This window comes from Schistocerca nitens, chromosome 3 (genome assembly GCF_023898315.1).
Source record: "Schistocerca nitens isolate TAMUIC-IGC-003100 chromosome 3, iqSchNite1.1, whole genome shotgun sequence".
In the NCBI taxonomy this organism is placed as follows: domain Eukaryota; kingdom Metazoa; phylum Arthropoda; class Insecta; order Orthoptera; family Acrididae; genus Schistocerca; species Schistocerca nitens.
The window spans coordinates 912,364,795-912,386,197 of record NC_064616.1 but is presented as its reverse complement, the minus strand read 5'-3'; the positions used below and the strand labels follow the sequence as shown (position 1 = coordinate 912,386,197).

Here is a 21,403-nt window from a genome sequence, read left to right as displayed (position 1 = left end):
TTACAACAAAGAAACACAGTACGCACATAAACATCTGCCAACAGCAAAATTTGTCAAATGCTTTAGGATGAAGACTATCCTCATAACAACAAACTGCTTTTGATTAGTGTGACTTCACAACTGTTCAAATTAGGTTCGTGTGAGCACTTGCCAGCGGGCGTATGTGAATGCACAGAGCTGAACAACACCTTCTCTCATTTCAGGCTACTTGAAGTGTGGCTATTGGCTGTATGAGCAGTAGTAGTAAGCAGTCTCGTGCTAATTTTTCTGGTGTGCCCAAGCTGCCAGATTCGCGCATGCGCATAGCGGTCTAAGTTGTAATGGGGGGGCAGTCTCCATGTGACCCGTGTTTATGTTTCATGATTTTGCAGTTTTCTCTTTGTTTACAGCTCTCACATCAAATGAAAGCAGAGTGGATTTCCGTAATAATCACAGAGAACTAAAATATATTATTAGTTTCAGTTTTCTGATCTTATTTTATTTTCACGCTATTGACAGTTGAGAGTTAATCACCTCTCAGAACAATGAAGTTATTTTTGTCAGTTTTGTGAAAAAAATTGACACTTATTAATCTTTCTCACAGAAGCAGCCAGTACTTGAAACGAAGTGTCATACTGTATTTCACACTATTGGCTACTTTCAGTGTTCACTGAATTTCAAGTACATGATTTCATCTTTTGGCATGTATGACATTATGCTGTAATAAAGAACCAAACATGAGATAATACAGTACTGGTACTCCAAAAAACTGGCATCTTGAAAACAACATTGAAAAGCTTAATACCATGTAGGGGACTACTTCAATGTGAATCTTGACATATGAGTGTGCACTTTAAGTCAAATTATGCATTTTAGTACGTCTTACGAAGTTCTAACTATCTTGGAGTAATCTCTGAGGTCCTGTTTCTTGTGTGACATAATGTAAGATCCCTTAATGCTCTATAAGTATGAACATATGTAAATATTCACTTGAAGATGGATAAGAAGGCAAATTTGGTCAGTACAATTGAATAAAATGTTTTGTTTTAAATATTTTGACAGCTTTAGCAAAATTTTATGTATCTGCCTTCCGTGAAACCTATGCTTCTCAGTTACAAGACATGTTTCAACACTTGTCTGGTACCTCCTCTAGGCCTGATATTATTTCTTAGTTTGTGTTGTTTCCATCTAAAAGTTACTTAACAACATTCTTCAGTAAACTGTAGATTGGCAGCACGCTGTGTTGTATTATTGTAACTCACTACAAGGTTTTATATTTACTTCTGGAGTAGAATATGAACTGCCAGTTATAGTTTCTTGGTTTCACAAATGACTTTGTTAATTTTTTTTATACATATTGAAATATTCAAACAACTGTTCTTCTTCTTCTTCTTCTTCTTCTTCTTATTATTATTATTATTGCAAGAAATTTGTATTCCATCTTACTAGCATTTTGTAGTGCTGTGTGGAAGTAAACCTGATTGGAAATGCTACATAACAATATTGAAGAGTACGAATAAAAAAAAACCCTTCGTTATACTTACCACACAGAAAAATATTAGGGTACTTTGAGTTGCAGAGTCTAGTTTTGAAATAAATATTATGCCAAAGACTGCTTTCATATTTTACATTCCTTATATGTTTAGGCTATGATAAAAAATTGCTCTAAGTAAAATAACTCAATATGCCCTTTTCGAACAACATGCTACAGTGCTGCTCATGATCACATGATACCCCACTATGTGTGAAATTCCAAAAAAATGCGACAAAAGGTGTATGAGCAGAGCAAATGCCAAGCAAGGGCTTCCTACATCATCGTAGCTGCTCATGCGCAGTAGCACCTGTTTTCTGGCACTCTCTGGCAACTGTTCAAATGAAACGATTTCTAACAGGTCATGGCAAAATATTGCAAGTGGTAGTTTGAGAAGCGTTACTTTCAAAGTCAGTTTCCTTTTACACAAGATGAATTATTTTACGTATGAGAAAGTGCAGTGAATTTCTTAAACCACAGAGCATTTGACTCTCATTCAGAACTTAAAAATTTGAGAACCAGCCACTTAGAAAAATTTTGGGTCCAGACAACCAGCCATTTACAACATTATTTAAATTTTCTTGTAGCTTTACAATGTGTATATTAATTTAAACCATTAACTTTTCCTATTTGTGTGTTCACACTGCATAACAGTGGTGTTGCTATTGCCTGACTACATCACATGTCCTGTGCTGTGATATCATTGGCTGGCGGAATCACATGACTTGAACTATAATTGGCAGACAAAAGTGCATTGCAATCTCGATTTCAATGCTTTGGAAACTAACATGCTGCATTTGTTGGAATTGCTATTTATACATCTGCAATGAAAAAAGATGCAGTGTACATGTTGCTGCACGTCAAAGAGCTTACCAAAATATGTTGTTTTTCTTGTTGGGTTTCATTTTTTAAAGTGCTGCAAAGTTCTATATTGGCGTATAGAACCTTTACCATTCAAAGGATTGGTAAGTTTTACAGTTCTGAGGGAAAGTATACTGTCACTTAACATGAAAAAAGAGTATTTTCTCTCAGGAGAAAGTATATTTGTAGTTTTTCCTTGTTCATGTATACACTCCAGTCTACTACCAACAACCATTGCATGTTCCAGAATGAACTTATGGAATCAATGAATATGCATTGACATGGTGTGGGCAGATGTACCCACTGAAAAAAGTGTTGCGGTGGAGCGGATGGATGCTCTGCACAAACATTACATTGAGAGATCATTTGCTGAGTTTGGGTGTCCATGCCTTGCCAAGTACAATGATTTTGTGTGAGTTCCTTTGTGCAAACTACATTCCAGCGGCCTTAGTGAAACAAAGACAAAGCTTCATGCTGGAGGCAATGAGGAATCACGACCCGTAAATCATCGTTCTCTTATGCAACAGCAGAACACCTGACCACATGTATAGCACATGATGATGTAAAAAGTACTGACACACCACTGTGTGGGGAATTTCTTTCAAACTAAGTGGCCACCAATGCAAACGCATTGCAAAACTACTCAAAAAAACTGGGTTGGAAGCAGTTGCTCCTACAATACGGTGAAAGTCTAGAGGAAAATTTTTAGGAATTTCAGAATCTTGGGCTTCAGTTTGATAACACGATTCCTCAGATGAATCAGATGCTGTATCAGTACCAACCAGTAATCGAGACAACAAATAAGTGTTTGAATGTTGGGCGGCGGGCCTGTAGAACTCGTATTGATAATAAGACAATAACAGAGCCCAGTTTTTGCACTGCTTGCAGTGAGACAGGCTTGGAAGGATTGAACAAAGTCATTAAAGATCGATGATCTGTAATGAAATAGAACTTCTGACCGTACAAATACTGGTGGAACTTGCCAACATCCTAGATACTGGTGAGTGTGTCCTTTTCTAGTTGACTATAATTGCACAGTGCACTTTGTTGATAGTTTTTGAGGCAGGGGCAGTGGGCCTATCAGAAGAACTAATTCTGTGGAAGAGCACAGCTCCAAACCCGTAAGAAGGTGCATCTACAGTTAAGACGAAGGCTTAGCTTTATCCAAATGAGTCAGACTATGATGACACAACAATGTGTTCTTTAATTCCTGAAATATGTCCAGACATTCTTGGAACCACACAAAGGGGAGACCTTTCTAGCACATCCAGTTTAACGGAGCAGTAATTTGCATAGCATTTGCAATAAACTTAATGTAATAGATTAATTTGTTCATGATGGCTTGTAGCTCCTTGACGTTACAGGGTGACGACAGATCTTTAATCACAGACAAGTGTGAAAGAGCACAATGAATACCCTGTGTATTTAGAACTTGTCTTAAATATTCAGGTTCTTCGTGGAAGAGGGAGCACTTTTCCTTGTTGCACATTAAGCCAGCTGCAACAAGCACTTTAAACAAGCATTATAAATTTGCCAGATGTTCAGGAGGTGTGTGAATCGTGACATCATCATTGTCCAGATAGTTTATACATGAAGGGACTGTAGTGGACTGACTGTGGAAGTCTGGAACAGGATACGTGATGAATGTGATAAAGAAAAGAACGTAGCTACTAGAACACTTAACTTTTATATCGTCCTTTGGTATACAGCATTCTTGATGATACAAGTGAGACTCTTTAGATTCATGAAGTAACTAATGGCGCCTTGCTAGGTCGTAGCCATGGACTTAGCTGAAGGCTATTCTAACTGTCTCTCGGCAATTGAGAGAAAGGCTTCGTACTTGTAGTCACTAGCAATGTCGTCCGTACAACTGGGGCGAGTGCTAGTACGTCTCTCGAGACCTGCCGTGTGGTGGCGCTCGGTCTGCGATCACTGCCAGTGGCGACACGCGAGTCCGACATGTACTAATGGACCGCGGCCGATTTAAAGCTACCACCTAGCAAGTGTGGTGTCTGGCGGTGACACCACATTCCTCCCCCGCAAATCGGCGGACAGTCGTGTGATAAGGCTTCCGCCCGCCGTGGGGAGGACCCCATGTTGACGTATGCGAGGAGGTGGGGAGCCTAACAACAGGCGAGGCTGTGCCACCCGCACCCTGCCATTCGGTCCGAGGGGAGCTAGGAAACGCCTGAAAACCTAGTCCAGGGTGCACGTCAACATGCGGTGAATGCGCCCGTAATGAGACAGGAGGGGCCGAAGGGTCGACCTCCATGTGGTCGGGGCACCCGACGGGCAAAGACGACATCTGGTCCGGAGCGGGCAAGAGTTCCATGGCGGAGTACTGCTGGTCACGGGAAGCGATCGGTGGCGCGTGACACAGGGAGGCGCCCGGCGGCAGCAGTGACACGTCCGCTGCGGGCGGCGCCGGCGGGAGAACGGGCGGCGGCGGCGGCGGCGGCGCGTCGCCATGGGGCAAAATGGAAGGCATCGTCGGTAACACCTGTGGATGAGGCGAGCCAGTAGATGGGTCCCCAGGGCGCTGACCGGACGGCACCGTTGCTGAAAGCAGACGGGGAGCGGCAGAACCCGGGCGACGACAGAGGCGCAGCTGATTGAGATGCCGACGCACCTCACCAGAGGCCCCCAAAACCAAATACATCGCGCGGCCAAGGCAGAGAAGAATGCGCCCTTCGAGCCAACGCCGTGAACCTCGATAGTTGCGATAGAAGACAACGTCGCCAGGAGCAAAAGCAGGAGTCTGCCGCTGCAACGGAACCTGATGCGGCGGATGCAGCAAAGACATCAAGGAGCGATGAGGACGACCATGGAGCAACTCAGCCGGCGAGCGACCATCTCGGGGCTGAGAGCGATACGAGGACAAAAAGAGCAACAATGCGGCCTCCCGAGAATGCGACTCTTTCAACTTCAACATCTGTGGCTTGAAAGTCCGGACCAATCGTTCAGCGGCACCGTTCGACTGAGGCGAAAACGGCGCGGATGTCAGATGTTGAATACCATTGGCCTTGCAGAATGACTTAAATTCTGCAGACATGAATTGTGGGCCATTGTCGGAAACAATAGTCTGCGGAAGACCTTCAATGCAAGAGATAGCAGACAACGCTTGGATGGTGGCAGAAGACGTCGTGGAAGACAACTGGACAACAAAAGGAAAATTACTGAAAGCATCGACCACAACCAACCATCGAGCATTCCAGAATGGACCAGCAAAATCGACGTGCAAGCGTTGCCAAGGGGAAGTGGCTTTCGGCCATGCAAAGAATTTCCGCGGCGGTGCGGATTGTTGTTCGGCACACGCCATGCAAGAAGAGCACATATTCGTTATCGCAGCATCGATTCCGAACCAAGTACAGTGCTGACGAGCAAGTTGTTTCGTGCGCACTATACCCCAATGTCCTTGGTGAAGAAGCCGTAAGACAGAGGACTGTAACAAACGTGGGACCACGACTCTAGACTGGTCATTATCAGAACGCAACAGCAAAACACCACGTCGTACAAAAAATCTCTCCTTGTGAGCAAAAAATCGGCGAACCAACGGATCCTCGATCCGTGACTTCGACAAGGGCCATTGCGTAGCAACAAAACGCAAAACAGTAGCAAGGACAGGGTCAGCAGCTGTGGCTGTAGCTACACGACGAAAATCAATCGGAAACGATTCGACCACGTCATCGGTTTCCGAATCAATGAACATGCAAGCAAGTTCGGAAGAATCGAATGCTTTATCCGCAGCAACAGGCAAACGGGACAACACATCAGCATTTCCGTGCTTAGCAGTGGACCGATACAAGATATCGTAGCGGTACTGCGAGAGAAAAATAGACCAGCGAATGAATTTCTGCGCTGTACGTGGAGGTACAGGCTTGTGCGGATGGAAAAGCGATGTCAAAGGTTTGTGGTCGGTGATGATGGTAAAGTGACGACCATACAAGAAATCGTGAAACTTCGTAACACCAAACACGAGAGCCAAAGCTTCTTTCTCTATTTGTGAATAATTGCGTTGCGCAGATGAAAGCAATTTTGACGCAAAGGCAATAGGGCGATCATGCGATCCATCTTTGTGCGCAAGCACAGCACCGATCCCGAAATCCGCTGCATCTACCATCAACAAAAGTGGTTTCTGGGGATCGAATGGCATAAGGCAAGTATTAGAAAGCAACGCCGATTTCAACTGGCGAAAGGCGCGTTCGCATTCCGTCGTCCAGAAGAACGGAACACCTTTACGGCGTAAGCGATGAAGCGGAGCTGAAATGGAAGAGGCATGGGGAACATATTTATGGTAGTAATTAATTTTTCCCAACACACTCTGTAGCTGCTTCACATTCTGTGGCGAAGGCAAGTCCTGTATGGCACGGAGGTGCTCTGGACTCGGATGTATGCCTTGGGCATTGATTACATGTTCCAGATATGGTAAGTCACGAGCAAAAAACACACATTTGTCCTTCCTCAAGCGAAGACCATGTTGCCGCAATACCTGAAATAATGTTCGTAGGTTGGCTAAATGTTCGGCTTCTGTCTTGCCGGAGATCACAATATCGTCCAGATAGTTTGCTGCAGTAGGGACCGACGCACAAACAGTTTGTAAATATTGCTGAAACAATGCAGGGGCAGATGCACACCCGAACGGCAGTCTTTTGAATCGGTACAAACCAAGATGCGTGTTAACCACCAAGACGCGCTGGGATTCTTCGTTCACCGGTATTTGCAAGTACGCATCTGCTAGGTCCAACTTTGAAAAATACGTTCCCGGGCACAGTTTGTCAAAAAGATCTTCCGGGCGGGGCAAAGGAAAAGTAGCAGTCACAAGTTGTGGATTCACAGTTGCCTTGAAGTCCACGCAAAGTCTCAATTTTCCGGAAGGTTTTTGCAAAATAACTAAGGGTGAGGTCCAGAGAGAAGCCTGCACACGTTCAATTACACCTTGCGATTCTAAATCGTTTAATGTTCTGGCGACCTCATCATGCAATGCGTGGGGAACATTGCGCGCTCTGAAAAATTTCGGTTGCGCGTTCACTTTCAGTTCCAAATGTGCTTCATAGTTCTTAGCGCAACCAAGGCCCGGTGCAAAAATGTCGGCAAAGTCTTCACCTAGACGAGAAACACTGGTGGAAGGCACAGTCTGGTTCACTGATAGTACCTGATTTACTATAGACATGTTAAACAACTGAAATAAATCTAAACCAAACAAGTTCACAGCAGTAGAAGAACGAAGAACGTAAAACGACACAAGTTTTGTTTGTCCCTTGTATGTGGCAAGAAGAGTGCACTGTCCTAATACAGGGATAGCTTGTCTGGAATAACTATGTAACTGAACACGTGCAGCATGCAACGGAGGTGCGCCCAGTTGTTTGTACGTGGCGTGATTGAGCAATGAAACTGCAGCTCCGGTATCGAGCTGGAACGGTATGACCTGTCCGGCAAAGTCCAAATCTACAAAAAGTTTGTTGTCCTGCTGACGACAAGAGCGACTGTTTTGTGCAACTTGAACAGACACTGGAACAGAATCACGCGCGACGTGACGGGACTTCCGTCGACGTCGACGCACACTTTTTGTGGGACGAACACAGTCACTGTTAGCGAGAGGAACACTGGGCGGAGTGGCAGTAACTACATGAATGTCCATGGGCGAAGGTTCCAGAGCCTGAGTGTCCTTGGTTCGATTCCGGCGCGAAGCAAAGGGCCTGGAATGGTTGCGATTGTCTGATCTGAGCTTCTTCTGGCAAACACTTTGAACATGTCCTTTCTTATGACAGTAAAAGCAAATAGCTTGGCGTGACGGGCAATTGTCACGCGAATGTCTAGTTGCACACCGCGGGCATGATTTCACTGCATTTGCTTGCTTGCGCGGGACACGTGGCTGCGCGGACGTGCGCGAGGGCAGGTTAGCGTTCCGTGCAGCGGGCCCGGCGGGCCGGTTAATGTGACACACGGCTGGCGAAGTTGCAAATGAGTCCTGAGCAAAGTCAAGTGTGTCTTGCCTATCTAAAATGTCTATCACTTGTTGAAGGGAGGGATTGACGAGTTTCAAAATCTGTTCCCATATGCGAACATCAGAAACGTTCTGTGCTATTGCATCACGCACCATAGTATCTGAATAAGGGAGTCCACAGTCATTCAAATGCACAATCCCTAGTAAGTCCTTGCAAAGTTGCAACCCACTCCCTATTAGTCTGACCGGCCGTACGTTTTGTACGAAAGAACATATACCGTTTTGCAACGACATTGACTGTTTCCTTGAAATAGGCATCTAAAGCTGACAAAATGTCTTCGTAGGACAGAGTTGCTACATCGCGTCGGGGAAACAATTTCACTATCACACGGTAGGTGGACACACCTACACACGAAAGCAAAAATGGCTGCCGCTCATTACCTTGAATTCTGTAGGCGGCGAGATGAAATCCAAATTGTCGAGACCATTCCGGCCATGTTTCTTGGGTTGAATCAAAACTACGGAAGGACGGTGCAACTGCGTGTTGTGGCTGCAGTAGCGATGAAGTGGCGGCGGCCGCATCGTTTTGCAGCGCACGTTGACCCTGGACGAGCTGTCCCAGGGCATCCAATAACGCCTGCGTCTGCTGATTCTGCAAGCGATAAAAGTCGGACAGTACATCTGGAGAATGTGGCGAAGCCATGACACAAGCAAATTAATACAATACGAATGCTAAAGTCCCTTTTGAGACTCGTCGCCAATGTAGTGGACTGACAAGGCAGCCAGTCCACAGAGACGGGTAGCCGAAAGGGCACACGTACACACACGCCGACTGGCGCGAAGTCTGGAACAGGATACGTGATGAATGTGATAAAGAAAAGAACGTAGCTACTAGAACACTTAACTTTTATATCGTCCTTTGGTATACAGCATTCTTGATGATACAAGTGAGACTCTTTAGATTCATGAAGTAACTAATGGCGCCTTGCTAGGTCGTAGCCATGGACTTAGCTGAAGGCTATTCTAACTGTCTCTCGGCAATTGAGAGAAAGGCTTCGTACTTGTAGTCGCTAGCAATGTCGTCCGTACAACTGGGGTGAGTGCTAGTACGTCTCTCGAGACCTGCCGTGTGGTGGCGCTCGGTCTGCGATCACTGCCAGTGGCGACACGCGAGTCCGACATGTACTAATGGACCGCGGCCGATTTAAAGCTACCACCTAGCAAGTGTGGTGTCTGGCGGTGACACCACAGGGACTATGGCTATTAATTGCTCCAGGAAATGTTGAAAAATAGTATGAGCTGAAGCACTTCCAACCAGTAGTCTTTGAAACTGGAACAAACCCAGATGAGTGTTGATCACAAAAGATTGCTTAGACTGCTTTTCCAGCAGTAACTGTAAGTATGCCTCACATAAATAAGTTGTGGAAAAGAATCTGCCCTATCTCAATCTGTACATTAATTGCTCCAGTTGTGGAAGAGGAAAGGAATACATGACACAGTGGCTTTGAAATCAACACTTAGACGTAAACCTCCTGATGGCTATTGAAATATGACCAAGGGGGATGCCCATTCACTTGCAGAAATGGGTTCTATCACCCCATCGTTTTTCCATTGTTGCAGTTCCACAGCAAACTGCTCACCTATGGCATGGGGGACAGCTGTAGCATGATAAAATTGTGGTTGCACATTGTCTGTAACAGTGATGTGTGCCTCAAAATCTGTACCCTTCCTAAACCTGATTCAAAAAGTTCATTGTACAACCCAGTAACATTAGTATGAGGCACTGGAACACTGATTTCTAACATATTGTATTGTATGTATAGGTTGAACAAATCGAACACATCGAAACTAGAAATGTAAGCAATGTTTCTGAAACATAGTACATGAAATGAAACACACTTTGTAACATCACAAAAAGCTTCTGGCAAACTGCACATGCCAAGTACTAGTATTTGGTGTCCATTGCATGCAGACAAAACAGAAGTAGGCTTCTGTAGCTGTGGACTACCAATCATTTCATAGTTGTCTTTATTGCTGAGGGAAACAGATGCTCCTGAGTCTAACAGAAATTTGTCTTTTGATCCAAATTTAATTGGACGAAAAAGTTGTTCCTGTGTCTGTGGTCTACAGCAGAAGTGGAAAAGCAAGACGTCATTGGTGCTGGCTGAAATGGAAATGTTGACACAACATTCACTTCAGCCATGCTGTAATTGTGTGGTGCCCTGGCTGCTTTGTAAACAGTCAGTCTGGATATGACCTTGAATGAAATATTCACTTTACAATGGAGTGTGTACTGATACGAAACATCCTGGCAGATTGAAACTGTGCACTGGACCAAGATTCAAATTCAGGACCTTTGCCTTTTGTGGGCAAGTTTTGAAGGTGGGAGACAAGGTACTGATGGAAATAAAGCTGTTAGGATGGGTCGTGAGTCATGCTTGGGTAGCTGTCGGTAGAGCACTTGCCCGCAGAAGGCAAAGGTCCCGAGTTCCTGTCTCAGTGTGGTACAAAGCTTTAATCTGTGTGGATATGACTTAGTTTACCACACTTGAAACACTTTGCATCATGACAAGAACAAGCTGTTCTATCATGATTTGGGAATACTTCCTCACCTTATTGTGAAGTATACCTTATGTACCACAGGACTGAAATGTTTTTCATTTATATTTACTATTAATCTGAGTCCTGCTTCTATTCTCTTTAACATTAACCTTAGACTTGCACTATGAACAAGAGAAGTAAATGGAGCCTCAAAATCAACTTCAGTTGTATCCACAATGCTCTGAGACTCTACAATTGACAAAACTGTTTTCAGATCTGGATCTGGTAATATTAGGATAGCAGTGCATATGCTTGTGCCTGAAACGTTTTGTGTGATTCCATCATGTAACATGACACCACTATAGCTTAGTCTGCAAGAACACTCAAACCTGCGTATGTCCTTTTAGCCGTTTGAGTTCAGCAATCCACTGTTTCAAATATTGTTCTGGGTGGTTCTTAAGACGAAAAAATTTAAATCTTGGTCCAGAAACGTGAATCAGTGTCTTTTAATGCTTGCAGATTTTGCGAATGAGCTCCTCATAATCAACATCATCTGGACTAGAGCCAGGTAACAATTTTGTACACAGTCTGTACACATCAGTTCCTGTTGGAAAAAAAATTGCTGTGTGCACCATATGCTTAATGCTGTATGCTGTAAGTGTGCATAGAGTTAGTTGCAGTACTCTGACCAGTCCTCTTTGGTTAGTGTTGAACCGATGAAACCTGGGAGTTGCAGCTAGTTGTGGAGCTGCTTGTTGCAACAGTAAGGCTGTAATCTGTTGTATACTGGGCAGCAGTTGTTCTGTCTGCTGCGCCTGAAAGTGAACAATTTCATTTAGTGAACAGTGGTTAAACCCTCCATAGGATACACAAAAATATACAAATATTAGTGCTGCTATTTCTAACAGTATACTAACTACTCGTGACAAGTATGGGAACTGTATTGTCACCATGTGAGATATGTGGTGAATGGTATAACGCAATGGAGTACAAAAGCAACCATCATTGTTGCCATTGTAGTGTGTCATAGCAAGCCTAGATTTATGTCTGGAGGTGGTTGAACAGGTACTACAACTCACAGAATATTGAACCACTTTATAAAAATTTAAAAACAAAAACAAACACCATCTGAACAGGCCATAAAGGCTCAATGGTACCAACTGGCCACCATGTCATCCTCAGCCCTTAGGCGTCACCGGGTAAAGATACAGATACAGAGATGCCTGGGGTCAGCACACCGCTCTACCAGCCTTTGCCAGTTTTCGTGACTGGTACTGCTAGTTTTCTATCAAGTAGCTCCTCAATTGGCCTCACAAGGGCTTTTTATATTTTATTTCTCGTTCAGCTACAGGCAAAGCGTGATACACTTACAAACATCAACATAAAAATTTAAATTAACATTAACAATGATTTACAATAAAATTTTCAGGGTTTCCAGCCACAAAAGTGCTTGGTCACTTATCACATGTATGTCCATCAGATTTCCTCCCTTAAGTGCGTGTACGTCGCACTCAACTATATGCTGCATGGTTTGACTCTCTCCGCACTCACAATTGGGGTCCTGGGAGAAACCCCACTTTTTCAACAAATATCCGCACCGACCAACACCTGTCCGCAGACGATTTAGAGTTACCCACACTCTACGTTGGAGTTGGAAGCCTGGAACTCGTTGAGATGGGTCCTCAATAAGGAAACTGTTATTCACTTTGCTTTCCTGCCATTGCTGTTTCCACAGGTTATCGATATCAATCTGTTGTTTGAGTTCTTTCCAGAAGGGATTTCTTGACATCAATCTGTCAGGGGGAGGAGGTAGGTCCCTGAACTTTTCTTTGTACCTCTGGATTGCTCTTTCACGTCTAATCGAGGGTGGTTCGATATTGGCAAGGACGGGCAGCCAAGGTTTCGGGGTGGGTCTTACTGTTCCTGTTATGAGCCTCATTGTCTCGTTAAGTTGCACATCAATATATCTGACGTGCCTACTGCGGGCCCAGACGGGTGCGCAATATTCCGCTACACTATACAGAAGTGCCAGTGCTGATGTGCGTAGAGTTTCAGTGGAACATCCCCAGGTTGTTCCTGCCAGTTTCATTATGATGTTGTTTCTTGTTTTCATTTTTTGGGCGACTTCGTACAGGTGGCTCTTATATGTGAGAGTGCGATCTAGCTTAACACCCAGGTATTTTGGCGTTCTATCGTTTTTCAACAATTTACCTTTTATTTGCACTTTTAGCTCACGATTTGCATCTTTGTTACACAAGTGCATTATTGATGCCACGGATTTAGTCGGATTTACTTTGAGGTGCCAGTTGTCATAATATTGTTTGTAGTCGTTCCAGATCCCTGTTTAAAATTTCTTCCAGTTCTTCGAAAGTGTTGGCGTGAGCCGCGATAGCGATGTCATCTGCATACATAAAAGAACGAGATTCCAGGTTTGGCATGTCCGCTATGTATAGATTGAAAAGGCATGGAGCCAGCACAGACCCTTGGGGGAGGCCATTTTGTAGTGTCCTGTAGCTGCTTGTTTTCCCATTCAGAGATACCTTGAATCTCCTGTTTATCAACATATTTCTGACTAGATCTATGATCTTCTTGCATTTCACGACTTTTGACAGTTTATACAGTATCCCTTTTGTCCATACGGTGTCGTATGCTGAGGTGAGATCTAATAATACCATGCCCGTTTTCTTTTTGTTTTGGTAACCTCTTTCAATGAAAGTGGTTAGGGTGAGAACTTGGTCGCAACAATCTCTTCCTTTTCGAAAACCGCCTTGCTCTGGGGGAAGAGCAGCTTCTATTTTACTTTCTATTCTGCCTAGGATGACTCGTTCAAACAGCTTGTAAGTGGTGCACAATAAAGATATCGGTCTATAATCTTTAGCATTCTCTCCTGTTTTCCCTGGTTTCTGGATGGCTATGACTTGTGCGTTTTTCCATTGCTTTGGTAACCGGCTGGTATCTATGATATTAGAGAAAAGAGAAGACAGCCATGCTCTTCCCTTTGGCCCGAAGTTCTTCAAGAATTCTGGAAGAAGGCCGTCACAGCCAGCTGCTTTACCAGGTGACATTTTCTTTAGTGCTATATTTATCTCTTCTTGTGTTACCCAGTTCGCTAAACCTGCTTCCTCCTCGCTTGCATCTAGCTCTTCGTTCATCAGTTGGTGCAGTTCTTTTTTCTTCGAGGCGGAGGCATGGATTCTGGATGTTTGTAGTATAGAAGAGCATATCTTATTAGGGGTCATTTTATTATTGATGTTCCGTCCCTTGAATTGTGCTCCGCCAAGTTTCCTCAGTAGACTCCAGCTCTTCTGTGAGGAGTGCGTAAAGTCCATTTGTTCCATCCGCTTTTGCCATCTCTGTTTGCGTTCCTCGTCCATAGCTCTTATGAGCTGTTCTCCTAGTTCTGGATTCTCTGTTTTGTTATATTCATCGAGTAGTTGTTCGCACTCCTTTGTCCAGCATGGGATGTATTCTTTCCGCGCTCCTCTTGGTATTGAGTTATGTGCCGCTTTAATAATTAACTTCGTAAATCTGTCGTAATTTTCTGGAATTGGGGGAATTCTGTTTACATTATTTTCAATGGTATCTTTGAACTTAACCCAGTTAGCCTTCCTGAGGTTCCAGCGGGCTATAGGGGGGCTCTTTATTACTGGTATTTGGATCCCAAGGTCTATAATAACTGGTCTGTGTTGGCTCCGAGGAATACGGCTCAGTACAGTTCTCTTAGACGGAAGTGCTATTCCAGTTTCTCCAGATGAGACAAAACAAAGATCGGGCGTTGATGTTGTGCCCCACGCTCCTGAACAGAAGGTGGGGGTATCTTTTGCATCGTATATTAATGTATAATTATTTATATCTGCCCAGTCTGCCAGCATGAGTCCTTCTTTGTCGCAAGACTGATAGCCCCATCTGGGGTGGTGGGAGTTAAAATCGCCAATTATGACTGCAGGGTGTTGTGGGTTTGGTAAAACAGGTTGTTCCCATTTTTCTGAAGGTGGCTTGTACACGTTATACACAGTCATATCGTTTAGTTTGATTCCCACGGCAAAATTGTGGTGCATAGTTTCCTCAATATTATCAACCAGTTCTTTCTTGATCAGTGTTGCAATACCGTGTTTATTATGGGCTTTATAGCCCACAATTTCATAGCCTGGTATTAGAAGTCTCGAGATATTTTCTTCTGATAGATGTGTTTCCTGCAAGGTCAGCACATCAATTTTTTCTTCTGTTAGTAGCTTTGTGAGGATGTCTCCTTTTGTCCTCGTGTATCCTTCTATGTTAACTTGGCATATACGTATTCGTCCACGCACTTGGCTCCGGGGGGGGAAACTGAGGCATTTGTCTCGCTCTCTTGCGTAACTTCGCCTGTGAGGGCCGGGAGGTATTACTACGTCCGGCCGCCGTTTGGTGGTGACATTTGCTTCTCGTGTTGCAGCTCGTTCTGAGCATTTCGATTTTCTTCTCGCAATGCGATCGTTGTGCGGCACGATACTGGGGGGGGTAGGCCACGTCGAGGCTGTCACCATCTACCCCTCACAAGGGCTGAGTGCACACCACTTGTCAACAGCACTCGGCAGACCCAACAGTGACTCATCCAAGTGCTAGACAAGCCTGACAGCACTTAATTTGTGGTCTGACGGGAACCAGTGTTACGTCTGCGGCAAGGCTGTTGACTTTATTAAAATCAGAACAGTCTAAATTACTTTACTTGGAAACAATCCCTGTCCTCAGGAATGTCACCATGCATTTAGTACTGTTGCTGTACGCTTTAACTGTTATTGCTTCATACAGTACACAGTGATAGTCACCTCTCAATGTACAATTGACTGTAAACTTCAAAACACAGTTCTGACCAATAGTTTTGTTATGTTGAAGCCAGATGATAACATCATAGATACTGGCAAGCATGTCTTTTTCTAGTTGACTATAATTGCACACTGCTCTTTGTTGAGAGTTCTTGAGACAAAAGCAGTGGGCCTATCAGAAGAAACAATCCTTTCCCTCATGGTTAATCAGAAAAATATTGTCAGGTAATGACTGCTGCACTACACAACTACTCTAACACATTGTTTAGATTCTCTCAGTGAAAGGTCCGCAAAATTAAAGTCATACTAATCACAACAAGTGATAGTGTTTCACTGCTTGCTACAGGTTTGTGAAATGCAGTTCTCATTTGTTATTTATGTTAGAGTTCTACATTATTTTCCTCTTTCCATATTCTTTAATATGTGTAAAACATTTTCTTTTCCTTTCCTTGATTTATTACATGAAGTGCGCAACGTAAGTTGAACTGAACAGTGAGTAGATATTTCTTCCAAAATTAGATTCAGTGAGCCTGAAGAGAAGTATTAGTCTCCAAATTATGTGGTTTGTCACTATTAATCTTCATTTCTCGCAGAAGTTTGTTAAAAATGGTCACTGAAGTATGCTTTATGTATGTGTTGTGTGTGTGGCAGAGGGGGGGTTATTTTCTATGAAACTAATGTAGCTTTGGAAGTGGGCTACTTCTGTAGATACTAATTGTAGAATTGCACAAAATAAGATTTTTTTGTATGTATTTCACTTTCTCTCAACAGAAATGCTGTCACCAATTTTACTTATGCTGTTTTGTTTTAAGATCTCTGAATATGAAGCAGTACATCCAGTTAGGAGCTGGACTGATCTGAAAAGAAGAGTTGGTCCCTATAGGAGATGTTTCGTGTACACCCACACAAGCATGCCATTTGAGCCAATAGTTGTCCTGCACACAGCACTGAGTGACAACATAGCAAGTAGTATGCGCGGTATTGTGTCTGCTGCTGCACGCATGTCAAGTGAGTATTTCACAATTGATCTGGTACTTTTTAAAATAAATAAAAGAAAATAATAATAACATGAAAGCTTCTGAAGTTCATATGGTTTTTGTATTCATATTGTACAGTATAATTTATCTATTTAGTATTCTCAGTCATTCTGTTACTCCCATCAGTACCAGCGATTATCAATACTTTCCTGTGCCAAACACGATCTTCAAAGAAGTTCATTTCAGTAATGTTTTCAGAACTTACTGACTGTGTGTGTGTGTGTGTGTGTGTGTGTGTGTGTGTGTGTGTGTAAATAAATTGTTAGTTCCTATTGTTTGTATATATTAAACTGTTCAGCTTTGTATCAGTTGTGATAAAATGAATTGAAGCAATAAAATCTTTACATTTTTCATCCATTTTCAATCTGTCCTCTTTCTCCACCATGACTTATGTTTAGAGTCTGTTATTTAATAATACTACAAAGTAGCAATAAGTCATAGTGAAACTGCAGTTCAGTTGGCTAATAATAAACTTATTGAATTAGTTGACGCCTCAGCTTCAGCAACTGGAATTGGGCATACAGAATGTGAAGATCCTTCATCTATAAAAGCAGCTATATTTTACTCTATAACATCAACTCAAAAAGGATTACAGGTATGTCGTAACTGTACTTGTTAAAACTTTTTGACTGCTCACTTAGGAATACTGCTAGGATTTTGAAGTAAGGCCACTTGATTTTAGGTTATGTTTTGGTCTGCATACTCATGGACTTGCAACTAAACTGTTAGTTCTGATTAGCCAGTGACAACACAGCTGGCCGTGACATACAGCTGATGCATAAAACTGTGTGTAGTAGTAAATGAAAAAAGCCAAACAAAAAATAGTTGCTTTAGACATAATTGCTACTATAGGTGAATTACCTGATGGAAACAACAAACTAGAATCAGGATAGGTAGCCTCTGATGTGCAGCTGATCAGTGTGTGATGAAAAGATACAGAAACAGCACAGAAAGTTTCTGTGGCATGTGAAGTGCTAACACACACACACACACACACACACACACACACACACTCTTTTTGTGTATCGGGGTTCCGTGTTTACTTTCCCACGAAGTGCTTTTAGTGTGGTAGCTAACATAATGCTTACATTCGAATTAAAGTTGCCTTAATTTATAATTTTATATTACAAGCTTTCTGAGATGAAATTAGGCATGTTAACTGTCATTGTTGTTGTTTCTCAGTATCTTAAAGACATTGCCTGCCTGATTGTGGTGTATCATGCATCAGTGGTCATAGCAAAGGCTATTTGTAATGCACAGACACACTGTGTAGCTGTTGCAGATACTGGCATTTCCAGGCAGAGGTTATACTGTTGCATTTAAGTAAGGCCACATGTTGGACACCACTTATGTAGTGTGTGATTTGGTAAGGCCCTATCCTGGATGCCATTTATGTTGTGATATGTTTTACTGAGCCTCATGTTGAATAGCTAATTTATGTTCATTACTGTTATCAGCTATGAAATAATTTCTCATTTGGCTGTGGCATTTGCTGTTAATAAAAGTAAAGGAATGTGGTGCACTGGATAGAGTATATTACAATTAATAGAGTGTATTACAATTATTATATTTCCATGGAATATTCTGTTTTGGACCATGGCTAGATTGCAACTACCTTTTACAAATTATATTTTGAAACAATTAATTTTTTCTGCCACACCCTACAATAATTGCCTATTATGTTACTAAAAATATCGGGGCCACATTTAAGAGTTTAGTTATTCTTTTAAGACAAATAGAATGTTATGTACAGGATTTACCAAGGACCTGATTACAAGGTGGGATGTGTGTGTCTGAGAGAGGAAGAAAATTCATAAATTAGAATGAGAGACTTTCCAAACAAATTAATTGGAGTTTATTTCTAGATAACTAACTCTATGTGGTACAGATTCGAGACTGCGGCACATGGGAGGCTACCTACTACCAGACTGAGGGGCATAGCACCCACAGAGGAGCAGGAGGACACATCTGGTTGAGTCGAGAGTTGGCTACTGAGAGAGCATCCCAGAATTCTCAGTGCAACCTCACCAGTCCGCCCTGCATCCTCCCCGTGATCATTCATAGTCCTCTGATCGACTGGCAGAGGGTACTTCACAAGCATGCTGTAATCAGTGACTCTTTCATAGTGCGTCAGCCCATCAGCAGAATTCATTGAGAGAATACTATTTATGTGAACTGAGCCTGGGTAGGCTGTGATATCTAGTGGCATTGAGTATTGTACTAGCCCAAGCCCAATCACAACTCTACAATGGAACACGGAGCCACTGCATCAAAAACAAACAATTGAGAAAGTAAAATTTCAATTTCCAATAAAATTTTCCCTACTCAGTCTGGCCATCTATCGTGAACAATTGGTGACTGCCAGACTTTTACTGGAGTGCATTACTGCATTACCAGGTGATGAATGTGGTGTGTTAGCATCAATAACTTGTTGCATGGTGCACTCAGATTCACAAAAATTCAATGAGATTATAACCAGACTGGGCATGTCAACTGGTTTAACTAGAACAGGTGTTACAAAGTACTGAGTGACTTATGAACTGTAGTTGTAGCGTCTTACATCAGGCACAGTAGCAAAGTGATACACCATAGGAGAATCCATCCTCTATAATTCTGCAAAATTTGCTATAGGTGCCCATCTATACATCTGATTGGCCAGCTTGGATTGCCAATCACTAGGTTAGCAATCATTGTTGAAGGGAAACATCCTCTTTTTCCCATGCTTAAAGAAACAGGCACTAGCTGAGAATGTTCCTCTTGAAGAGCATTCCATTATAATCTTTAGTGCTAATTAGTTTGCCATAATTTGCAAAATTCATTAACCTATTGAGTTATCAATTTATCAAATTCTTTCCAGTGTAGTGTTATCTGTGACATACAGAGCAACAACAAGCCTTAGGTTGATTTCAGTGGTGCAGCATTTACCTTGTCTGTCTGGAAAAAGTGTGCAGCCATATTGACTGGCTTGTGGTCCCCTCGTACACAAACATCATCAGGTGCAGGCAGATGCTTTGTGGCTTCTACCACCTGAAGTCACATATTTTTAATGAATAACATAATATTGTGATCTTGTAATTCAAGCAATTATGTACAACAGCCTTAAATAAAATATTGCTAGCTAGATGATAAGTACAACCTCACTAGCAGCTGTTCTTGTGAGGTTCAGTGCATAAAATATGGAAGATTCTTAAAGTTGTCTTTTGAAATAAATCTTACTAAATACTGAGAGAGGTTTCTTTCAATAAATAATTTTCTTGTGCTATTTTTTCTTCTCTAGGGTATTGAATTAGGAAATTATTTGATCAAGAGAGTTGTACAAGAAGTCCAAGCAGAATTTCCACAGGTGACAAAATTTTCAACACTTTCTCCAATTCCAACATTTCGTCTATGGTTCTTGGAAAAGCTTAAGTCTGAAGAAAAAGGTATTTTCACTGTATTTAATTACAGGTATCTGTAATAAGACTAATGGCATGTTACAGTCATTACATTCTAAACTAAAGAGCAGCCAGTGCACTGCTGCAGCATTTGACTGTGTACCATGATTGTAGGAAAAGGATCCAGTTAATGTAAGCCTCACTACAGTATTCGTTGTGATTCTTTCAGTTCTTTGTTGCACCTATCAAAATATTGCTTTTAAATCAATAATTTCTGCATAAATTATTATTTGGTATATGCATTAGCGATGTGAAGATGTTGATTTGATGCTGTGTAGGAGAGACTGTGTAAAGTGTGTCCTGGTGTAAGAGATGCATTTCCCCCTTACTGCAAATAGCTCTGACAAACATGACTTTAAAAAAATAAATTAAATAAGCTCCTGGTATGAGCCCATAATCATAATGACCTGTATGAATAATTTCATCTAGTTCCGGTTACAGTTTTCATAATGTTTCACATAACATGTTTTGTCACATGTCATTTGCATGCACGAACTTAGCATTTGTTAAATAAATGTCAGTGTATTATAGAGTATGTTCTGTAGTAGAACAAATTGCTGAATGCACTGTTAATTATACAATGTGAGTTTTGCATAAAATTTGATCTCTGAACACTTTCATTGTAGTAGCTCGATTAGTGTAAGTATGTGTTGTAAACTACTTCCTGTTTGATAATTTCATGATGTGTGGCTACTATAGCCTAAGAATTATCTTATGGACAAGACATGTTCAGAATGTAAGTTAACTAGACTTTTATATGAAGTGTACCTGAAAAAAAAAAAAAAGTCAGGATATTCTTGATACACTTACTGACAACTTTTCCCCATAATTTCCATCCCGTCCAGTGCATGTGGTGGGGTGTGGCATAAGCTTCTTTATGCCCTCATCAAAGAACTCTCCCACCAGATCCTTCCTCCACTCCATAACCTCTTTCTGCACCTGCTCGTGGGTTGAAAATATAATTCCAAATGTGTGTGTCTTCACCAAGTCAGAGGAATTCGGGGGCTGGTTCGAAACATCCCAACCAAGTGCGTCCAAGAGCACCTTTGTGGCTAAGGCTGTGTGAGGACGGGCTTTGTTGTGGAACAGGCAGACTCCTCTCATCAGCATTCCCCTCCTTTTGTTTTGAATGCTCCTTTTCAGTTTTTGTAGGGTCTCACAATATCATTGTGAACTGATGGTCTCCCTCTGAGTCAGAAATTCATCCAAAATGATGCCTTTTTGGTCCTAAAACACTAAGGCCGTAATTTTTTTGCCAGAAATTGAAGTTTTGA

At 42.3% G+C, this 21,403-nt stretch overlaps 1 protein-coding gene across 1 annotated transcript in view; it reads left to right on the top strand.

The window, feature by feature from the left end:
* LOC126248970 (malonyl-CoA decarboxylase, mitochondrial-like) overlaps window positions 1-21,403 on the top strand; it is a 95,903-nt gene that overhangs the window by 42,055 nt on the left and 32,445 nt on the right. The window contains exons 6-8 of the mRNA XM_049950522.1: window positions 16,471-16,666; window positions 17,181-17,290; window positions 19,973-20,117. Of these exons, the coding sequence (XP_049806479.1) occupies window positions 16,471-16,666; window positions 17,181-17,290; window positions 19,973-20,117 (451 nt within the window). The remainder of the gene's footprint in view (window positions 1-16,470; window positions 16,667-17,180; window positions 17,291-19,972; window positions 20,118-21,403) is intronic.